The 19,314-nt window shown below is 40.5% G+C and overlaps 1 protein-coding gene and 1 long non-coding RNA gene across 3 annotated transcripts in view; both read left to right on the top strand.

Annotated features, from left to right (window-relative positions):
- COMMD1 (copper metabolism domain containing 1) overlaps positions 1–19,314 on the top strand; it is a 62,100-nt gene that overhangs the window by 1,421 nt on the left and 41,365 nt on the right. For both annotated transcript variants that reach the window (XM_012572189.5, XM_072927680.1), the window contains exon 2: positions 16,515–16,796. In XM_012572189.5, coding sequence (XP_012427643.4) covers positions 16,515–16,796 — 282 coding nt within the window. The remainder of the gene's footprint in view (positions 1–16,514; positions 16,797–19,314) is intronic.
- LOC140683831 (uncharacterized) lies at positions 2,165–13,593 on the top strand. The gene is made up of 2 exons (XR_012055385.1): positions 2,165–3,320; positions 10,097–13,593. It is a non-coding gene; the product is annotated as an uncharacterized lncRNA (long non-coding RNA).

Raw genomic sequence — 19,314 nt, 5'->3', positions numbered from 1 at the left:
TTATCAGTATTACCATGGAATATAAATCAAAATTTCTGTCTGCTTTGAATTTCTGAAGAGACTGTCCCTTGCTACAGCCTGAGGTGAGTCACTAAGTCCCAATGAGCAGTGCTGGCTTACTGAGGTGGGCTGAGGCACAAACTTGTTCTTGTAGTTGCTTTTTCTTCTCAGATCCCAGTGTACTCAGCGCCCTGCAGGAATATGGCAAAGCAAATCTGGTGCCAAGTGTGTGTCTTGACTTCAAAACCAGCATAGAATTACTCAGAATGCACAGGGTAGCAGCAAGTAACCCATGTTTTTAAGAATTATTTATTTGTTTTTGTAAGCTACCAATCATGAGGCAAGTCAGTTTACCTAATGAACACATTTTGCTTTTTGTGCGAGACCTGTTTTTCCCCGTGACTGAGCCTTTTGGTCTCTGTTGGAAGTGAAGAGCGTTGTGTAGTTCCCGAGAGCTGCATGAGGCTCAGGGAGCCTCCAGGTGCTAAATGGCTACTGCCACCTTGTGGGTAAATGCACGCTTGGACTGGCCAGATTTACAAACGTGGTCCGTAGTTTTAAATAGAATTGAGAGTTTTGCAATATGATGAGGATGATGCCATTCGCTTTCTGCCTTTATGAGGGTTCTGTTGTTTATAATGGTGGTGCCCGAGGAGCCTACAGTGGAAGCTGAATCTGAAAGACTGATGCCTTTAGGGCTCTCTGGTTTTGTCTGGGGGCTTTTTTCTAGTGGGTAACTTAAAGGAAGTGACACCTAAGTTCTGTGGATCCTTATAGGATCTGTGCTCTAGAGAATCCTAAAAAACCCCTTGGTCTTCTGGTCGTTCTGAGAGCCCTCTTTCCTTCACACCTGCCAGCTCTTGGTGGGGAAGGTTGCTATTAGGACTCTGCTTTGGAAGTAGGGAAGCTCAGCCTTATCTTCTTCTTTTAGTATCTCCCTGACTTGAAGCCTGGAGGGTGTTTGTGTCACACTGTATTTGCTGATAGCAGCAAAGGTCACAAGTGATCCTCTGTGCTTATAACATCTTGGTCTTTGGATGTGCTCTTGGGTGTTGGTGTCTCCTCAGCACCTGAAGGAGCAAAACTTACTGCAAGATCTGCCTTTTCCCTTCCTTGTCAATTGCCATATGAATTTCTGAGCATATTTATTCCAGTTTTGATACTTAATAGATTGTGAAAAATCTGCATGATTACATTTACAAAGACTGGGGAAAAAACACGTCTTTGTTACCTTTTTGTGGCTTTATTTTTTTCCTTCCTCCTCTGGGTGGTGGAGGAAGGGGAGCAAGCAGCAGGATGACAACAGAAAGTCTATAAGCAGAGAGATTCATTGCCCCTGTGACTTAATTGGTGTAGTGGTTGGTGTCTTCTAAGCAGCAAGCATGGACCATAAATCAACTTCTTGCTTTCACTGGATCTGAGCTTAAACAAGGTGCGGGACTTCCCAGTGCCTTTCTGCATTTCACCTGTGCAAAGCATCTTTCCCAACAGGGGATGAATCAAAAGTTTGTCATGCTTCCTGTAGGAATGAAAATTTTAAATTTTTCTTCCTCTGGATTATACAGAGTAGTGCTGAGTTTATGTTTATGAAAGATGTCATTATGATCTATTTCTTCCACCTGCTTCCTTTGCTGCCCAAAGGTTATTTCATCCTGATTAAAACACTACATTTGTCTGCTTCTTACATAAGTTTAATTTACAGTATTAGTGCACCGGCCACAGCTCCTTTCCATGTGGAGTAATCCCGCGGTTTTCCTTTTGGTGGCAGTAACCTCTTGCATTTATTGAACCGATCCTTTGCTGCTGGGTTTCAAGTGTCCTCCTTCACTCTTCTGCTTTGGAACAAACTTTACCTACACTGAATAATAATAAAAATTTCAGTGTGAGGAGTAAAAATAGTTTATTGTATTTCATTTATAAGTTGTTTTGTTCGGGGTTTTTTGTTGTTGTTTTTTTCAAAAACACGGAGGAAGTTACGATCTGTAATAAATATCCTGGTATGTGACTGGTATCTAGACTATATAAATAATATAGTATAATATAATATAATATAATATAATATAATATAATATAATATAATATAATATAATATAATATAATATAATATAATATAATATAATATAATATAATATAATATAATATAATATAATAATTATATAAGAATGGTATATAGACTATCATATTTTTCTATTTCTAAATAATACTATATAAATAATAAGAGCTTGATATCCAGCATATAAAATGTGTTGTCCATAAAGACTGCCACCCTCCTGCTAGGGACTGCAGCCCTTTCCCTATGAAGTTGCAGTTGTGACCTCGAGAGGGGTTTCCAAAGCATTTTTACCCCCGTTTGAGAAGGACGAGACAACTCAATCTTTTATTGCCCTTATGGGAAAAGTCAGAGCAGAAAAACACTTGGAAGGTTCCCTCAGCTGTGGAGGATGAAGGTCTTTGCTTCTCCAGCAAAGATTTCTGCTAACAGAAACATTTCTGCTAACAATTTCTGCTAACCGGTGGAAAATAAATGACTTCTTGCATTTTTTAATAAGGAAAAAGAGTTGCCACCTTCCCTTTCCTGGGATGCCTTGTGATTCCTCAAATGTGTAGGCTGGGTCATGAACTTTGCAGTTGTCCAAACTTCTGGGAGGCTGAGATGGAGAGCAGCTTCAGTCTGAGATAAAATAATTCTGGAAGAGCTAATAGGAGAGACCGCTTGCTTTCTGCCACTTAGATTTGCAGTTCTGCCTGCATCTACTAACTAAAAAGAAAGCAAGCTCATTCTTCTTGATTCAGGGAAAAGGAAATAAGTACTTGTTCCCCTACTTTCTACCCAAAAATGTGTCCCATGTAGTGTTACACTTTTCACTCCAGAGTGACTGGGCTTATAATGGATAATTCTGCTTGTTTTTGGGCTAGGTGAAAATTTATTGATAACTGCACAGAATTTTGTGAGGGAGGGAATGTCTGTAGTGTTATAATTGGACATACATGAGAAAATTATTATTATCTGAATTAATGTTTGCCTGGAACAACTAAATAAAAATCCTAGCCTTTTTTTTTTTTAATTTAGCAAAACACCACTGTTATGTAGCTCACTAATCTGAGCACAGCTCAGTTGCCAGCTCACCAGTGTTTGGTGTTGCAGCATACATTTTCTTGAATAAACTCTAATCCCACAGTTATTACTTCTTTTTTCCCTCTTTTTCAGCATTGTCTTAGGAGGGTAAAAAATGTAACGTTTACTGGAACTGGCACCTATTGCATTTCAGTGATGAAAATGGGCATGGGCACTATCCCAAAGCACTCCTGCAGCTTTTCATGTGAGTTATTTTAGCTTGTAGGCTGGTGTACATGTGGTCACTTCACAAGGGAACTGGCACAGCTGGCAGGTCACATCAGGTGGAGGAGGAAAATATTTGAAAACAGTGAAGTGGAGAGGAAGGCTGGGTGCAGAACAGGGTTGGAGAACATTGCCAGGAGTGATAAGATCAGTGCTCCACTGCCTGGAGCAGCAATTCATTGCTCAGGTATGTCAGCTAGAAAGAACAGCATGCCTACATCATTAGGGATTTTTTAAATTAATTTTTTGTGATTTCTCAAGTTGGAAAAGTTGGAGAAACGTGTTGTTAGAGCCTCTCACATTTTCAGTGTTGTTTTCACTGGAGCTGATTCCCGAGGAGATGTGTAGGAGGTGTTATTGCTGGTGGCTGTGGGATTTGGAGGCGAGGCTGCTCTGTACCACGAGCATTGTTTTAAGCAGCAGGGTGTGCACAAGGATCCTGTGCATTACAAACCTCAGCTACACTGCATATCCTCCAGGCAGACAAACAGAAGGGCTCCCACCCTTAGCACAGTGTCCATTTAATGAGTGGTATTGTGTGAGGTGGAAAGGCTTGTTTATCAGGGATTGTGGAGTGCTGATATTCTGACTGTGCCACCTCAGTGGAAATGGCTCACCTGAAGTTTAATGGTTTACCTGACCTTTTGCAGTGCTTTTTTTTTTTTTTTTTTAAGGTTAGCTACGGAAAAGTGGCAAATTAAAAGAAACGTCATCAGATCTGCATCGCTGATCTAATAACAGGTGTTAGACTCTGTATTGCCCAAACGAGAAGCAAATCAATCTCTCTCTCTCTCCCTCCCCTAATTACAGTGTTGATTACATCTCTGCAAGCAGAGATCTGGTTGCCTTGCCCCAGTTGTGCAGGTTGGTGCCACCTGTGTGTTTCTAGAGCAGGCAGGTCAGTACTGGCTCCTCTCCTGTCTAATGCCTCTGCACTGCCTCTGAGTTTTAGAATGCCCTACTGCATTTTAAATCTGCTAATTGCCAATTAATGGACTTCCAGAACAGCGTGTTGCTGAGAAAGTTGGATGTCCTGGTGGTGGCAGTGCTTCCCGCCCTGCTGATTCCCACATTCCCATCCAAATGTATGGTTTAGTTTGTTGCAAGTACATAGCCTTTTCATCATTAATGGCACCATTTATCAAAAAAATAACCCCAAACCCTCCAGGTGTGATTACATAATTACACACACATATGTGTGTGTCTGTGAGCAACATATTCTGTGTTTATAGGGGGGTGTGTGCACACAAACACTCCCATGCACAGAAAGGGAAATATATTGGTTATGCTGAAATTGATTATTCCAGCCTGATCCCCATGGAGTTTCTCTTGACCTGAACAAGAGTCTACTCTGATTGAGGAACAGGGAGTCAGATGTTGCCTTTGAAGATCATTATTCCAAATTAAATGCTTTTACTATGCTTCATTAGTATTCATCAAACACATGCTGTATGGAATATATTTGAAAAGGGAGAAGGACTCCCTTAGGCTTCACATGGAGTTTCATGCCTTTATTTCAGTACCACTAAGGCTGCATTCCCCATTCCCCAAAGGGTGTGAGAAGTGCTGAAGAGGGTAATGAAGCTCAGTGCCATCATCTCACACCACTGCTGATTTTCTGGACTACTTTGAGTTGTCTTTCCTCTTTTAAATGTGGGGCTCTGAAAAGAGGAGAACTTGAGCTGTCTCATCTTCAATTTGATACATAGAGTAAAAGGAAAGGCTCAATCTGAAATTTTGGTCTTTATTGTATGATACTCTAAAAATGATCATACTCTCTTACAACTGCTGTGAAGGAAGATTAGTTCTTGCTTGCTCCAGGGGCCAACTGATGGTGTCAAGGAAGTAAAAATATTCATGTCAATCTTACTGGTCTCATGTGAGGGTGCCATGCAGCTGAGCAGAAAATAGACCTTTCTTTCTTGTTTTCTTTCTTCAGAGAGAGTGGTTAACACATTGAATAGAACTCTGCCAAAGATGCAGGAGCTGTGGTATGTGCTTGAGCCAGTGAAGTTCACAGCTAGTGTGTGAAAAGGAAATTTGGGTGACACTTACACCTCACCCTTTTTTACAAGCTGAACATCTGAAATTTTTAATTCCTTGTAACACTTAGCTACAATCTTGCCATGATGTAATTTAGATTTTTGACTGTGCTAGTGTGTAGCAACTGGGTGCAGTATATCCAACAACTTATTAAAAAGAAAAAAATGCAGACCAGACCAAAAATTTTGTATGGTGTGGCTAGAATCTGCTTGTAAAGCTTTAGTGTCACAAAGTGCCAGGCACTGCAAATTTTACATGAAGTTCTTTTTCATTGGTGTTTTAGTCCTAAAACCCAGCGGACAGAAGTTGTCAGGAAGAACATCTGACAGCTTGAACTGCTGAGTGGCTCCTGTGTGTTTCCCCAGGAGCCTCCTTGGCAGTCAGGATTAGCTGCAGCATCCTGGGGAGATTCCAAGATACCCCTGGGGGCTGATTTTTTTATAACAAGGTGAATTGAGTGACTTTATTTAAAGGCAGGGCCTAAAATACCTTGTTTTTTTATTTTATAATTGTCATTGTAGATGTATGTTTTTACACTATGAATTTTAAGGATAGAATTTAATTTAGGGAGTAAGAATGAGTGGAACATTGATGGCCTCCACTGTGAAGGATTAAGGGTTCATTATTGGGAAAACCAAACTGGCTTGGTCGGTTTGTGGGCTTTGGTTGGTTGGTTTCTTTTGTGTGGTTTGGCAGTTTGTTTTTGTTTGTTTTGAGGGGAATGCATTTTTGTTTTGTATTCTCAATACCTGAAGCTTAAGCACAGTAGTTTTCCATAATTTTTTATCATTGTATTTACCAGTCATAAACAAGGAAATCAAATCTTCCTTTACTTATTTTAGCCACCCAACTATTTAAAAATTGGACTGTTTGAGCCAAGTAAGTTGCACTTGCCTTTTGCTTTGTTTACAGTGCACAAGCACCTGGTTCTGGTTGATAGCCAAGATCTAATTCAGAGTATTCCATCTTCTATAAAGATGGTTGTTTTAGAATTGTATAGCAAGCCTGGGACTCCCTCCTCATTCTCAGTTCCCAGTGGAGTTCAGTACCTCTTTATCTGCTGTGCCTGAGGACTGCAAGTTTAATTTTTAAAGGGGACAGTGATCTTGGAATGCATTTTTTTATCCCTCTAATTCTTTGGCATATTCTATATTTACCTCTTTACAATGCTGGTTTATATGTGATTTCATGTAAGTAAAAATAGACTGCACCAATCTCATAAAAAAAAGACATAAAATAGATGTTCAGAGAAATAACAGCCAATAACAGCCAGCTTGTCCAGTTTTTAGCCTTAAGTGTTTTTCTAACTATTTTAAAAATATTTTTGCCATTGTGTCATCTCATTGTGCATATGTTAATGCATTTCTGAAAGCATGTTTTTTCACATCTCTCTCTCTAACAGTAAAAAGTGGCAATACAAATATAGTTTGGGCAAATTCTGTGGGTTTTTTTCCAAATAAGGTTAGTTTTTTTTCTGGTTGAGATGTTTTGGGATCTCTGCCAAAAGATTTCTACCTCAGCTTGGTGGGTAGTTTTTCCTTTCCTTTCTTTGCAGTCTCTCTGAGCTGTGATGCCAGGATTATGAAATATGTTTTGAAGATACACTCATAGTATCTGTGTGAAAGGCAAGTAATCAACAGACATTTTTACTCCTTGTCTGACATTTACACATGGCTTTGTTGTCTCTCTTCAGACTGTCACATCAGATGTGCTGTTCTCTCAGACTCTTTTTGCCATTTCTGGTTCAAGAGTATTTTTTATTCTCTTCTGACAAGCTGTTTGTATAAGTACCTTTTAGTTTTACACAGTCAGACATGGCAGAAGTATTTTGTGTATTTGGATTAGTTGTGATTCCTTTTTTATTTTTTCATTTAGCTCAATTTTTTAACATTTTTGAAGTGAGGAAAATGCTTGCAATTCCCTTTTTCTGTCAAAGAAAAAAATGGTACATTTATGATTTACATTTGCTTGTCAAGGAAAGTGGGTTTGTTCATTTTATGGCATGCCAGGAAATCTGTAAAAAGTCTCATAATGAACAGAAAGCTCTAATGAAATTGTCCAGTTCATGTGGACAAATGACAGGGAGTTTACTGAATATGAGTAGCCTTCAATTTGGCTCAAAGACAAAATCGACGAGGAAAAATTAAATGAATTATTTTTGATGCCAAGGGTTGCAGTGTCTTGGAGCAATTGACTGCTGAAGTTTCTAGCAGTTGAGGCCTAAAAATGTGAAATCAAAGGCTGGGGTGGCACAGGGCTGGGGAGAGGTTCCTAAAAAAAAAGGGAAAGTCTGATGGCTTGGCCATCCACTGATGGTTGACTCCAGCAGCCCAGCCTGACAGAGGCAGAGAACCACCCTCTCTGAGGTGATCAAAGCAGTCAGTAATGTTCAGTGGGATTCTCTTGGAAAGGGCTTTGGATGATGTCTTAGCTGTTTGATCACATCTTCAGCTATTTCTCTCCCCAAAATGTTAATTATATTTAGTGCAGAGATAATTTTTGATACAGGAAATGGCAGCTAGGTCTTTATGGGACAGTGAGAGATGGTTTCTTCCGAGCTCCCTGCTTTGGCCTTTGCTCCTGCTCAGGGGATGTTTTCCAGCAACAGGGACGGAGAGCAGCATTTACAGTTGTGATTCCTCTGCTGAGGAGTTTGACCTGCTGCTCCTTTCTCCTCGTAAAGGCTCGGCTGTTCACAGCCACCGTGGCTGCTGCTGCTTTGGGGAGCATGTTTTATGTTTCACTGAGCTGACAGGAGGGAAAACCATTTTCCCTGTGCTGAAAGGAAGCCCTGGTGGCTGGGATCCTGAGAATGGAACTTCCCTCTCACCTGTCAGCTCTGTCAGCATGTAACATGAGCTGTCAAAATAGGTGGTGAAGGACCAGCTGGCAGAGCACTGTTGCTTGCTTCCTGTGAATCAGTGTAGTCTGTAAGCTTGCCTCCTTTCCTGTTTGCTGCTGAAACACAGGGTCTGCAGGGTTATGGCTAAAGCAGGGATGTGTTCCCAGCCTGGGCTGCGAGTGCAGCAGTCCTTCTTACAGGTAGGAAATGGAGCTCCAGCTGTGGCAATAGCAGGTAATGCACAAAAGTGCTGGGAAAGAAGGAAAGCAGAGATTGGAGTCAGAGTTTGCCACTAAAAGGGAATATATGGCAGCAGTGTAGGGATGAGACTCATATGGCTCATGTTTTTCACTGCTAGAGCATCTCTGCTTTATGTCCAAATGCAAGCCAAGGGACAGATTAGCTGAGTTACCCATTAACTTCTAAGATGCAGACAATCAAGGTACTCTGAGTAAAAGTGGAAATCTAATTCCTGATACTAATTCTGTTTCTGTGTTTGGTTCAAAATAAAGCAAGTTTGTGCTGATTTCACTGATAGGATCACTGCTTGCAAAGCTCCAACAAGCTCTGCTAATGTCTGCACTGTTACTGCACTCAGGAGTACAGCTACAACTTTTTTTCTGCGTCTTCAAATTGTGAAGTGCTCCAGCTTCTATTTTTAACTCTCCTAAGTGACATGAGATTAGACATGAAGCAGTAGTCCGCAGCAGCAAGTAATTTTCCTAGAATGATTGTAGAAACCTGATAAACACAGATCTCTTTTATTGAGATAAGAGAGCAGAGGGGGAGAAGAAAAGGCTGAGCTTGTGGCCTCCTAAAGAAATGACAGGTCATGTCACCCGTTCCAGGACTGTCACTGTGTCTGTCTTTCTTTTCTTGCTTTTACTCCCTTCCTTGAATTTTTTTTTTTTTTGGTTTGTTTTTTTTTTTTATTTATCACCTGGTGTTTTCTCTCTTATCTGGATTTCTTCTTCTTCCTTTTATTTACCACTCTGTCTTTGGCAATAGTCCATTAAATGGCTTTCATCTGTTGAGGGTTCTTGCTTCTGAATCCAGCTCCTTCAGGACTGAAGAAGAAACCACTTTAGACTGAATAATGTAACCTCTAAAGATCTGTGTGTTCTCCAAGACAACAGCTCCCTTCTGCTGAAGCGGAGCTCAGGGAGCACAAGTGTGTGCACATTCATTTTGAAAGAGGCTGAACCTCTCCAACTTGTCTGTAATATGGTTGCATGTTTAAGAATACTGGAAATATGACATTTCTTTCCCTCCACCCCAAGTGAGGGAAAGAAATGCTTTCTAAACCACAGCAAAGAATTGGAGTGGAGAGAAAACTGATGACGAAGTCTGTGATTTTTTTTCTTTGCTGTAATTCAGTAGAGTACAAGTCAGGTTGGACAATTTATATTTGTATTTTTAATTTCAGTATGTTTGTATTTATAATCCTCCTATATCACCTTTGTTGTTGCAAGTATATCTGCTATTAATAGAACTTTTGTTTTGTTCTATGTTTTATCTCCCTCCAGCTAGTCCAACCTATCTGTGCTCTCTGAGAAGCACTTTCCATTGCCTTTTTTTGTATAACTCTTCCTCTTTCTATTTTAAATAATGCAAGTGTTTTGAAAACTTACTCAGGAAGGAAGGGCTGGTGAGTTTTTTTTATGTTTATTGCTTAAAATCCAAGCTTTAAGTATCTACTCATAATCTGAATCTGCAGGCGTAGTTTGGATATCTACCCATGAGTGATGCTATCTGTGGGTGGGCTTGTTCTGTTTTGTTATTAGTGTTTGTTCTTGTTTTTGAAGTGCTGTAAGGCCTAGACAGAGTAGGTCCAGACTGAGTAATCCTGATGATTCTCGCTTTTCCTTCAGCTGAAGATGTTCTCTGCGTGGGGGAGCCGCTCGTTGAGGTTTGCAGGATGCGCGATGTGACCGCAGGAACACGGCTCAGGTTGCGGCTCCTCTGGTGGCTGCCTGTTTTCATCAGCCTTTCATCCTCCTTTGTCATCAAATGCATCTTCACACCACAGAAAAATGACACCTTCTGCAAGTAAATTTAGGAAGTGGTATTTTATGGTGTTGTGAGTTCAAACAGGGCATTTCTACCAGCTGCACAGACTCTTGGCAGGGGCAGGCTGGAGAAAAAATGTTGTTGTCGCTTCACATGCTTTTAAAAACTAATGCTAAAATCTCTTTTGTGTTCAATTGTAAGCTAGGTCAAAAACAGCCGAATATTCACTCTCCTGTGATTGAACTTTCAAGCAAAAAAAAAGTAATTTTAAATTTTAATAGAGAACATAATTTGGTGAGCTTGTATACAAAAAAAAAAAATAATAAAGGTGTTCAGGGGATTTCTGCTTGGTGGGAGCCTGGGAATTGTGGGAGTGGAGATGGAGGAATCAGTCAAGAAACATGGAAGTGACCTCTTCAGAAGAGTTTTTTCCTTCCATGTGCACAATTGACAAGTCTGTGTGGAATCAAGCTTAATAAGATCAGGAACACAGGAAGGATGTAATTTTGCCTGAAACTTCATCATCCACACACATGTTTTTCCCATCTGCAGTAGCAGTTCCATAATTTTTGTGTTGGTGTGTGTTGCGAGTTTTCCCATCCAAGAAGAAAGCTTGATGAAAATCAGAAGTCACATTCAAAAATATTTACAAGTTTACTGAACCCCTTTTAACCTGGTGAGTGCCTCCTTGGCAAGGAACCAAAAGGTTGGAATAAAACCAGTAGTTGTTGTAGAAGACCTGTTACATACTAGGAAAAAAGTAAGCTACAGGATTTAAATAAATGTATTTATTTACCTCTTAATGGTTCACAGGTTCAATAGTTCTTTTCTCTTAGCAAACTGTTTTAGTTCACTTTTGGCTTTCACTGCAGCGCCATAAGAGGGAAATAGAAGTAATACTGGGACATGGTATGGAATGTCAATAAAAGAATTCATGTGATCTCCCATAGACTCGATGAAGACTTAGAGATGAGTTAAAATCTTTCTACTGTGAGGTAGAAATGCTAAATGTATTAAGGGCACTTGGGATTTCTGGCTTAGAAATTTGTGGGGAGTGTAGACGCCTTTAGTTTTAGGGTGTTTTTTCCCCTGCAAGATAGATCACCATTTCCAAGGGCAGAGAGGCTGCAGGCTGTTGTATCTAATTTTGTCTTAATTCTGATTCTCAGGAGAGCTTTGGACTGTAATAAACAGTGTTTGTGAGGCACAACCTACCAACTAGAAGGAAACCTCTGCTGTCTCCAGAAACGTGGGAAAGTCTTCTGGACTTAGATACAGGGACCATCTGTGGGAACAGCTCATTTATGACAGGGCTGGATATCTCAGCAGCCCTTGGGAGAGTCAGGCTCAGACATACAGAGGAAGACCCAGAAACCACAGGGTTGGGAAGATGTTGGATTCCTCCTGTCAGAAGCTGCTCTTTGCACTGAGCTGGCTCTGACAGCACAGTGTCAGCAGCACTCGTGTGCTGCTCTGAGCTGCTTCTCTTCCCCTGCAGATAGCTGCTATTTGCCCCCAGACCGAGGCAATGTTTTCTTCTGAGGCTGATCAATGGAAGAGAGGCACATTGGTGTCACCCAGGATGGGCTTGTGTGATGAGGATGTTCAGCTGAGCGAGGCTCCCTGGCATGTTCCTCCTGCCTGCAGCTGCTTCCTTGTCTCCCTGCCTGCATTCCTGGGGTCTGAGACATGGCTGGCAGGGTTCTATTTCTCAAAGCACACGAATGAGAAGAGCAGTGATGCAGGAATAACCTTTTACCCCACCTCCCAAAAGCCTGAGGAGGCGAGGTCGGTAGCAGGCTCCGTGGCACTGAATTGTTTCCTTGAGCTTGGGATTTCTTTGTGCTGTAGGCTGGCAGCAGCCTTCAGTTCTGAGGGTCAGCTGCAGGAAGTGCCTCCACGTGCTGCTATGTCCAGCTCTTAGAGCTCTTCTGTGATGGTTGACAAGTAGTGTTTTTCTTCTGAGAATGCAATGTGTTCTTTTTTCCCCAGTGGGTTTTACCAGTTGTTGTTTCTCACTAGTACTGCATGCTTGTCAGGCTTTATTTCTCAGAAGCGATAATGAATTTAAGTCTGTTTTCCTGTTCTGTGTACCGGGGCACATGTCTGATGGATCTAATTAGGCTAATACAAAACTCTCCAGATTACCAAATATTGTTTCATTAAGGAAATGGTATTTGAAGTCATATTTTTATTGGCTGAATTGTATTTGAAGGCACAGTGGGTATGTGTTAAAGGAGAACACAAGGAGAATTCAGTATGACTAAGACTGTTTCTTGCTGTTCAAAAGCATCTGCCCAGCCTCTGGAAAAAGGAAAGTATTGCCAGTCACCAAGGGCAGGGTTTGTGTGCTTGTAAATGTGACAGACTGTCCATAAGCTGTGCTTTCTAGGAGGGAAAAGCAAAAGTGTTTTATCAAATCACAAAATACATAATGTGAGGAAGTTTTTAATATCTAATGGTGTTGTCTTACAGACTCTGGTTTTGAAATAGGTTTTTCTTACTTAGATGTTTAAGTGAAGTCACAGTAAAGTTAATTTACATTTGGCACTGGCATAGAACAGCTGTGATTCTATACATTCTTAAGAGAACTTTTCTGCTTTTAGTTAGTTGAAGATTTTTATATTGAAATGGTAAATTACATGTGATTACCAAGAAAAACTGAAATTATCTGAGAGTATAAAGTCTCTATAAGATAATGATGTGTCACTAACAGTACAGTGGCTGAAGATACGGCAATTACTCTGCACTTTAAGGTTTGTCTGGGCTAAGTAATTGGCATTAATAAGATGTTTCACTCTTAGAACCAATGCTGACAGTGATTCAGCTCTGGCAGCAGATGGATAAAACAGGTTTCAGTACCTTTAAGTTCTGAGAATTTTCCTGTTAGGATATGTTGTTTATTCCAGCAGTGAAACAATCCTCACCATCCCAGTTGGAGTTGAACAACAGCTGGTCATTGTCCTGGTGGTGATAAATGCTCATCTGAAGCTCCTGGGGTTTTAATAGCATAAGAGAGAGACTTATAATCAGATATATTTCATCTGTCTCTAGTTATAAGCACAGAAGAACCACTCGTGTTCGAACTTAAATCAATCCTTAGAAATACCAATCAGATGTATTCACTGTAATTGGATATTCTATGTAATAAATGAGCATTGATAAAAGTGATAGAAAGAATTGTTTGTAGAGCTATGCAGAATATTATTTGAAATATAATTTTTGCCAAGTTAAAATAAAACATTTCCCGAAGCTTAAAAGAATTCTGAACTGAGGCCCTTCATATAAGCAATGGAGTAGAACTACATTTGTTTAAAGAATAAATTGTGTAAATGTTCATGCAACAAGAGACCAAAAAGATCAGCAAAGACTTTAAATAGTCTTTCATTTTTGTCCACAGTGAAATGTTTCCAAGTTAAGATGAAAAAGAATACTAAAATGAATTACTGTTCTTATGTGACTTGAAAACCATTATAGCTGGTGAGATTTGTTTAGGAATTTCAAAGAAAATATGTCTCCATTAATTAAATTCTTCATGCAGCTGTATCAAAATATAACTCATTGATTGTTTGTACCCACTTCCATTTAGCTTTTTTAAAGGAATTTTTAAGCAGTAGTCATATTTCCAAGAAGAGAGAGATTCTAGTCTGAATGATGGATTACAAGGCTGTGTTATTTAAGGTATGCATTATCTGATAAATACTCCACCAAAAGACAGTATGAGTGTTACCCTTCGGGTTCTTGGCTGTGTGCAGTAAGTTTCTTTTATATGTAGAGTATAAAACTATCCCTGTTGTGTGTACATGTGTGTATGAGGGAGGTATAAATGATGGCTGATTATTATACATGTTTTCCTTTCTCTGGTTTTACGTGGCACTCTTTTGGAAGCAAACTGTATCAGGGTGCTTATAATACATAAAGGTGCAGAGCTTTTAAATGTAGCTCGCACCACACCTTAATTAATTGTCAATCTCCTGATGGTATTTACCAAATAGCCAGGTTGAACTGTCCTGTATATGCTCTAGTAATGTTGTTTTGTGTTCCTTATGCTTAAAATTTCCAGTTTGGCCATAAGCTTCCTTGTCTGGATACACTTCAAAGTCAGATTTATATCACATGTCAAGCACAATAAGGAACTTTGTGTCTGCAGTTTTTTATCAGCTTAGAAGGGCACTGCCAGAAATCTTGCTGCATCTTGCAAAAAGGGTTGTTGTGAAGAGAGTGAGGTTAAAAAAAAAATTCCAGAGGATTACAAATGTGAAATGCTTGAAGGTTATGAAATGAAGCCTAGAAAAGGGGTGCCTGGTATCACCATGAACCTGCATAAGGTTCACATTTAATGCAGATGAGCTGTTTTGCCATGACACCTGTGCTTCACTCAGTGCAGGGGACACAGTTTGTGTTCTTGGTTTCTGCACAGGAGTAAAACAGAAGGCAATTTTCTGCACAGCTGAACTGAGAAGAAAGTCTGCATTTGAACTTGATCTTGACAGGGCTTTCATGAGGTGCTGGGGTCTCTGCTTGTTGATTCACCTGCCCTCCTCCCCCCATTCACATAAACCAGCACAGGAGTACATGAGCAGGAGCTGCTGTCACACAGCACACAAACACAGATGTAGTGATGTGAAAAATATTAAAGCAGAAAATACTCCACACTGCTGTTAGTAGACAGTGTAAAACATGGCTGTAGGAAAGGAGTGTAAGTCTGAATAGCTTTTCTCCTGAAGATGAAAAGAAGTGCTGTTTTCACTTCCAGCATAATGAGTTGGTACAGGATAATTACCTCTTAAGTTAAATATTTCTGATATAAAGCAAGCAGTATGTACCAATATGTCAAATGCCCTATAGAAAAGCCAGAATGGTGCACTAGGCAGCTCAGATTTTATAATAAAATCACAGATGCTCCTATTAAGCTGGAGCCTTAAAACAGCTGAGGGTTTACTCCTAGTGTTGATTGCCATTTCTTTTCTCAATCACATAACAGATGGCAGCTGATCTATTGTGAAAGCAACGCAAGGCAGCTCCTCCCTCATAAAAAACACTCAATTTTTAGATCAGCACTGCCCAGTTTTGCAGACAGGCAATGTGAGGTGCACAGTGTGTGTCCAGCCCAAAGCCACACGCTGTCACACCCCTGGCTACAGGAATGAGCCTGTGGTTTCCCCATGGCCTGGAATGCAGCTGTAGCAGTACCCCACGTCAAGGAAGATTAAATCGAGGCAAATCCCAAGGACTGGCTGCACCTCACCTTGCTGTGCTCTGTGTCAGCATGTGCTTAGAGGTGTTGTGTTCATTTTGGAGAAGTTGCATCCATTTTGTGTGAAAAAGAAGCAAAAGCATCTGCTTGAGATGACGATGGGGAAACTTAACCACAGTTTCCTCTTCCTACCTCCCATCCTCCCTTCGTGGCCATATATAGTAACAGCTATTGCCACTTTGGCAATGCAGATATAAGGCTGTGGATTTGTCAGTTTTGACAAAATAGATGGGAAAACTGGATATCTATATAAAAAGGGGTTTTTAGGAATAATAATAGTTTCTGTTGCTGCACAGAGACAAGGAGTAAATGACCCCTTCCATGCTGTTGCAAAATACAAATAAAGCCTGACAAAGTCCACCAATGCTCTAAAACAAGCTGCAGGTGCATTGTTAAGGCTTTTGGGCCTTATGGATAGAATAATAGAGATGAAAAAATGCAGTTGCATTTTGACTCTCCCTTGAAAGGCTTGTGCTCTTGCTGCTGCAGGCCCTGCTTTGCTGGTGCAGCATTTACCAGTTTTGCTTCCTTGTGTGTGGTGTGGAGGTGGCAGATGAAACTGTGGATGTTGCAATGAGCTAGGCTGCCCCTTCACTTGTTCCAGCCCAGGAGCATGCCTTCTTTGTCCCAGCCTTCCTGTTTCCTGGCCCAGCAGAGCAGTGCCAGAGCTGACACAGTGTTCATAGCACTGTGCATTTGGGAATGCCTGTGGCACAGTGGGGAAGGGGCCAGGAGGCAGGGAGAAGCCTCCTTGCTACCCCATACCAGTGCTGAACTCCCAGAGGTGCTCCCAGCTCATTGCTGGAGCCAACCCACTCCTCTTGCTGCTGTGGGGCAGGAGTCTGGGATAAGTAGTAGGTACTTGCAAACTGAGTCTTAATGAAAGGTCTCAGGTTATTTGCATTACCTGGTTTGGTTGTACAGCCCCTTCAAGATCCAGTATTTGTCAAACACTAAAGACGTGACCTTTAAGTCCTCAGTTAAGCAAGCTTTTCCCTTTTATTCCCTTTATTTTCCTACAGTCAATTGCTTCAGCAGACATGGATTTGAATCAGCTGGAAGCTTTCCTCACTGCCCAAACCAAAAAACAAGGTGGCATCACGTCAGATCAGGCTGCAGTCATTGCAAAATTTTGGAAGAACCACCGGACTCAAATCCACGAGAGCCTGATCAGTCAGAGCCGCTGGGATAATGTCCTGAAAAACATGAACTGGAGAGTGGACCTGAAGTCACAGCTGAGGCACATTGATCAGATAAACACTCCTGTTGCAATAGTTGAAATGGAACTGGGGAAAAATGGGCAGGTAAGCTTCCTTTTGCAAAATACATGAACCTGATATAGCTACACGTGCACTGAGGCATCTTACCTATTGCTGAATTCACTGCATCCAGATCAAGGCACTTGATTTGTCACCATTGGCCCTTTAATGGACTTGAAATTGGGGTCCATCTTTGGTTACAAAGAAACATTCTGGGTGGTGAATGCAATTTTTGCTTTTTTTTTCATACCTTCACATATGTATTGACAGCTCTCTTTTCATTAAGCTTGAACAATCAGAGGATGTAGAAATTAAACATGATCTTATCATTCCGTTTGTATATCGTGCACTGCAAATTCAATTAGTCTTGTTTTCTTTTAATTTAACACTAAAATTAGGTAAGATATGCAAAGTAGGAGCTGAAAAAGAGTAAAGTTCACAAATTACATTTTAGAACAAATGAGGAGAAAGACTCCTTTTTATTTTACATAACACCCATTCTTATGTTACTTATTACCTATCACATTATGCAATCTGGCCTTATCTGCCTGAAAGATATCTTTATACACACACACACACACACACACACACACCCATATATATATGTATATATATATATGTCTGTGTGTGTGTGTATAGCTCTATCAGTGCTGAACATTGCCTTCCTTTTTTTATCTTTATAGTCCATAGGAATGTACAGCTAAAGGCACAGCTTTTCATCTTCACATTTGCTGTTGTTTTCTAACAGGAAATGTGCTTCATTTTGGTATCTTTTCTCTCTGCACTGTTTTAATAAATTTCAAAACCTCATTTCTTAGCAGTAGCTACTGCAAATCATGCCATGAGCTGATGTGGGGATTTTGATGTTAATAGTTAACATTTAGCAAGGTTCCTTGTATTTCATAGTATTTTAGTAGCAAGATTGCCTGAATTAAGAATACCTCAGTCCATACACCTGGAAAATACGTGTGCATAGGAATGATTGAATTCCAGCTGTGTGGCTAAGCCAAGACCAGGATGGAGGTACATGAAATCGGAGATCCTACAGAGACAGAAGGTATTGTTGGAGTCATTCTGTTAGTTCACTTTTCTTTGCAGTCAGTGGAAGCTGATCCTCCCTGAGCCTTCCACCCATGGATCTCTGCAGTGACCAGTACAATAATGGTGTGTGGCTTCAGGTTTTTTCCTGACCTCAGAGAAGCGGAGTTTTCTGCTCAAGATCTTGAGATTGAAAATGATTGTGTTCTATTAGCAGCAAATGGAGAAAAGGTTGCTTTGAATAAAAAGGTTACAGGGAGCACATTATAATGAGTACATTGAGTACATTAGTGAGCAAATGGGAGAAATACCTACATTCATTTAAAAATGCATCCTTTAACTCAGAATCACTGTTGTGTTTCACAAGGGGATTATGTAGTTAGTGACTCCTCTTTTGAAACAGTTTTTTTTCCCCAGTAATGGATTTTACAGTAATATCAAGCAGCAAGGACATTTATATTTCTTTCACCCTCTGCAGAGAGAGTCAGGGGATGGAGGAGGACTACACATTTCTGAGGCACTGTGATGTCTCTTACCAAAGAGCCCCACAACAAAATCAAAATTAATTATTTTAGCAATGCCCCTTCATGCTGCAAAGGGAAGTGGTTGTGTAAATGCATTTTTGGAATTGCCATCACACACATTTTTGCCTCCTTCCCTGAGGATGCCGGTGAGCTGTGGCAAGCCTGACACTTGGGGTGAGTTAAACTGGTACTTATTGGAACAGCCATGGAGTAATTAGCCTGGTCACCTCTGGAGTCAATGTACATTTATTCTAAGACTCTGGTTTCACATAGCCTTTGGCTGTGGGTTAAGTAAGTTGTCTGCTGTAAATCTTTGGGTTGAGGCACTCTGCATCAGGCTGTATGCTCCTGTGATGGAATGAGTTTTGGGAAGCCACAGGGCTTTGGGGACCTCCTGGAAAGATTGGTCACAGAGATTCCTGCTGGTGGTTGAAAGAGTTGTTGCACACTGGATCCAGCCCACTAACTTGAAACTGTCATGTTTTGTAGTCTTTATAAGTATTTTTACTTTATTGTTAGCACATCTCTTCTAAATATCAAGTTTTGTAGCACATCAAATACACATATACTGGTACCTTTCTTAAGTTTAGCAGAGAACATATTTTCTAAACAGTTGTCAGCCATAGATGGATTTGATGAATAATGAAGATCTGGCTTTGAAGAAGAAAGCTGGCTGATGATTCAGGAGTAAATTATTCACAACGGACTGTTTTCATTTGGACATATGATAACAGGGGAATATACAAGTACATTGATATGTAATGAATTGGCATTAATATTTCATGGTTCAACAGAAGCAAAGAAATGCTTTGTAGAAAATGTACTTTTCCAGAAGTCACTCTGATTCTTCTCAGTGTCTCGGAGTTGGATTTAGGTCTCTGCCCACCAGAAGACCAGGCTGCTTGGTGGAGTATCTGCTCCTTCTGCTTCAATAAATAACTTTGCTTCCTGCTTGCCTTCTCTAAATTTAAGGCAGCTCTTTCATGAGGGGAAGACTCTGT

This window comes from Taeniopygia guttata, chromosome 3 (assembly GCF_048771995.1).
Source record: "Taeniopygia guttata chromosome 3, bTaeGut7.mat, whole genome shotgun sequence".
Lineage (NCBI taxonomy): Eukaryota > Metazoa > Chordata > Aves > Passeriformes > Estrildidae > Taeniopygia > Taeniopygia guttata.
Note: the sequence above shows the minus strand (reverse complement) of the source record. Positions and strands in the feature narration are given on the sequence as shown.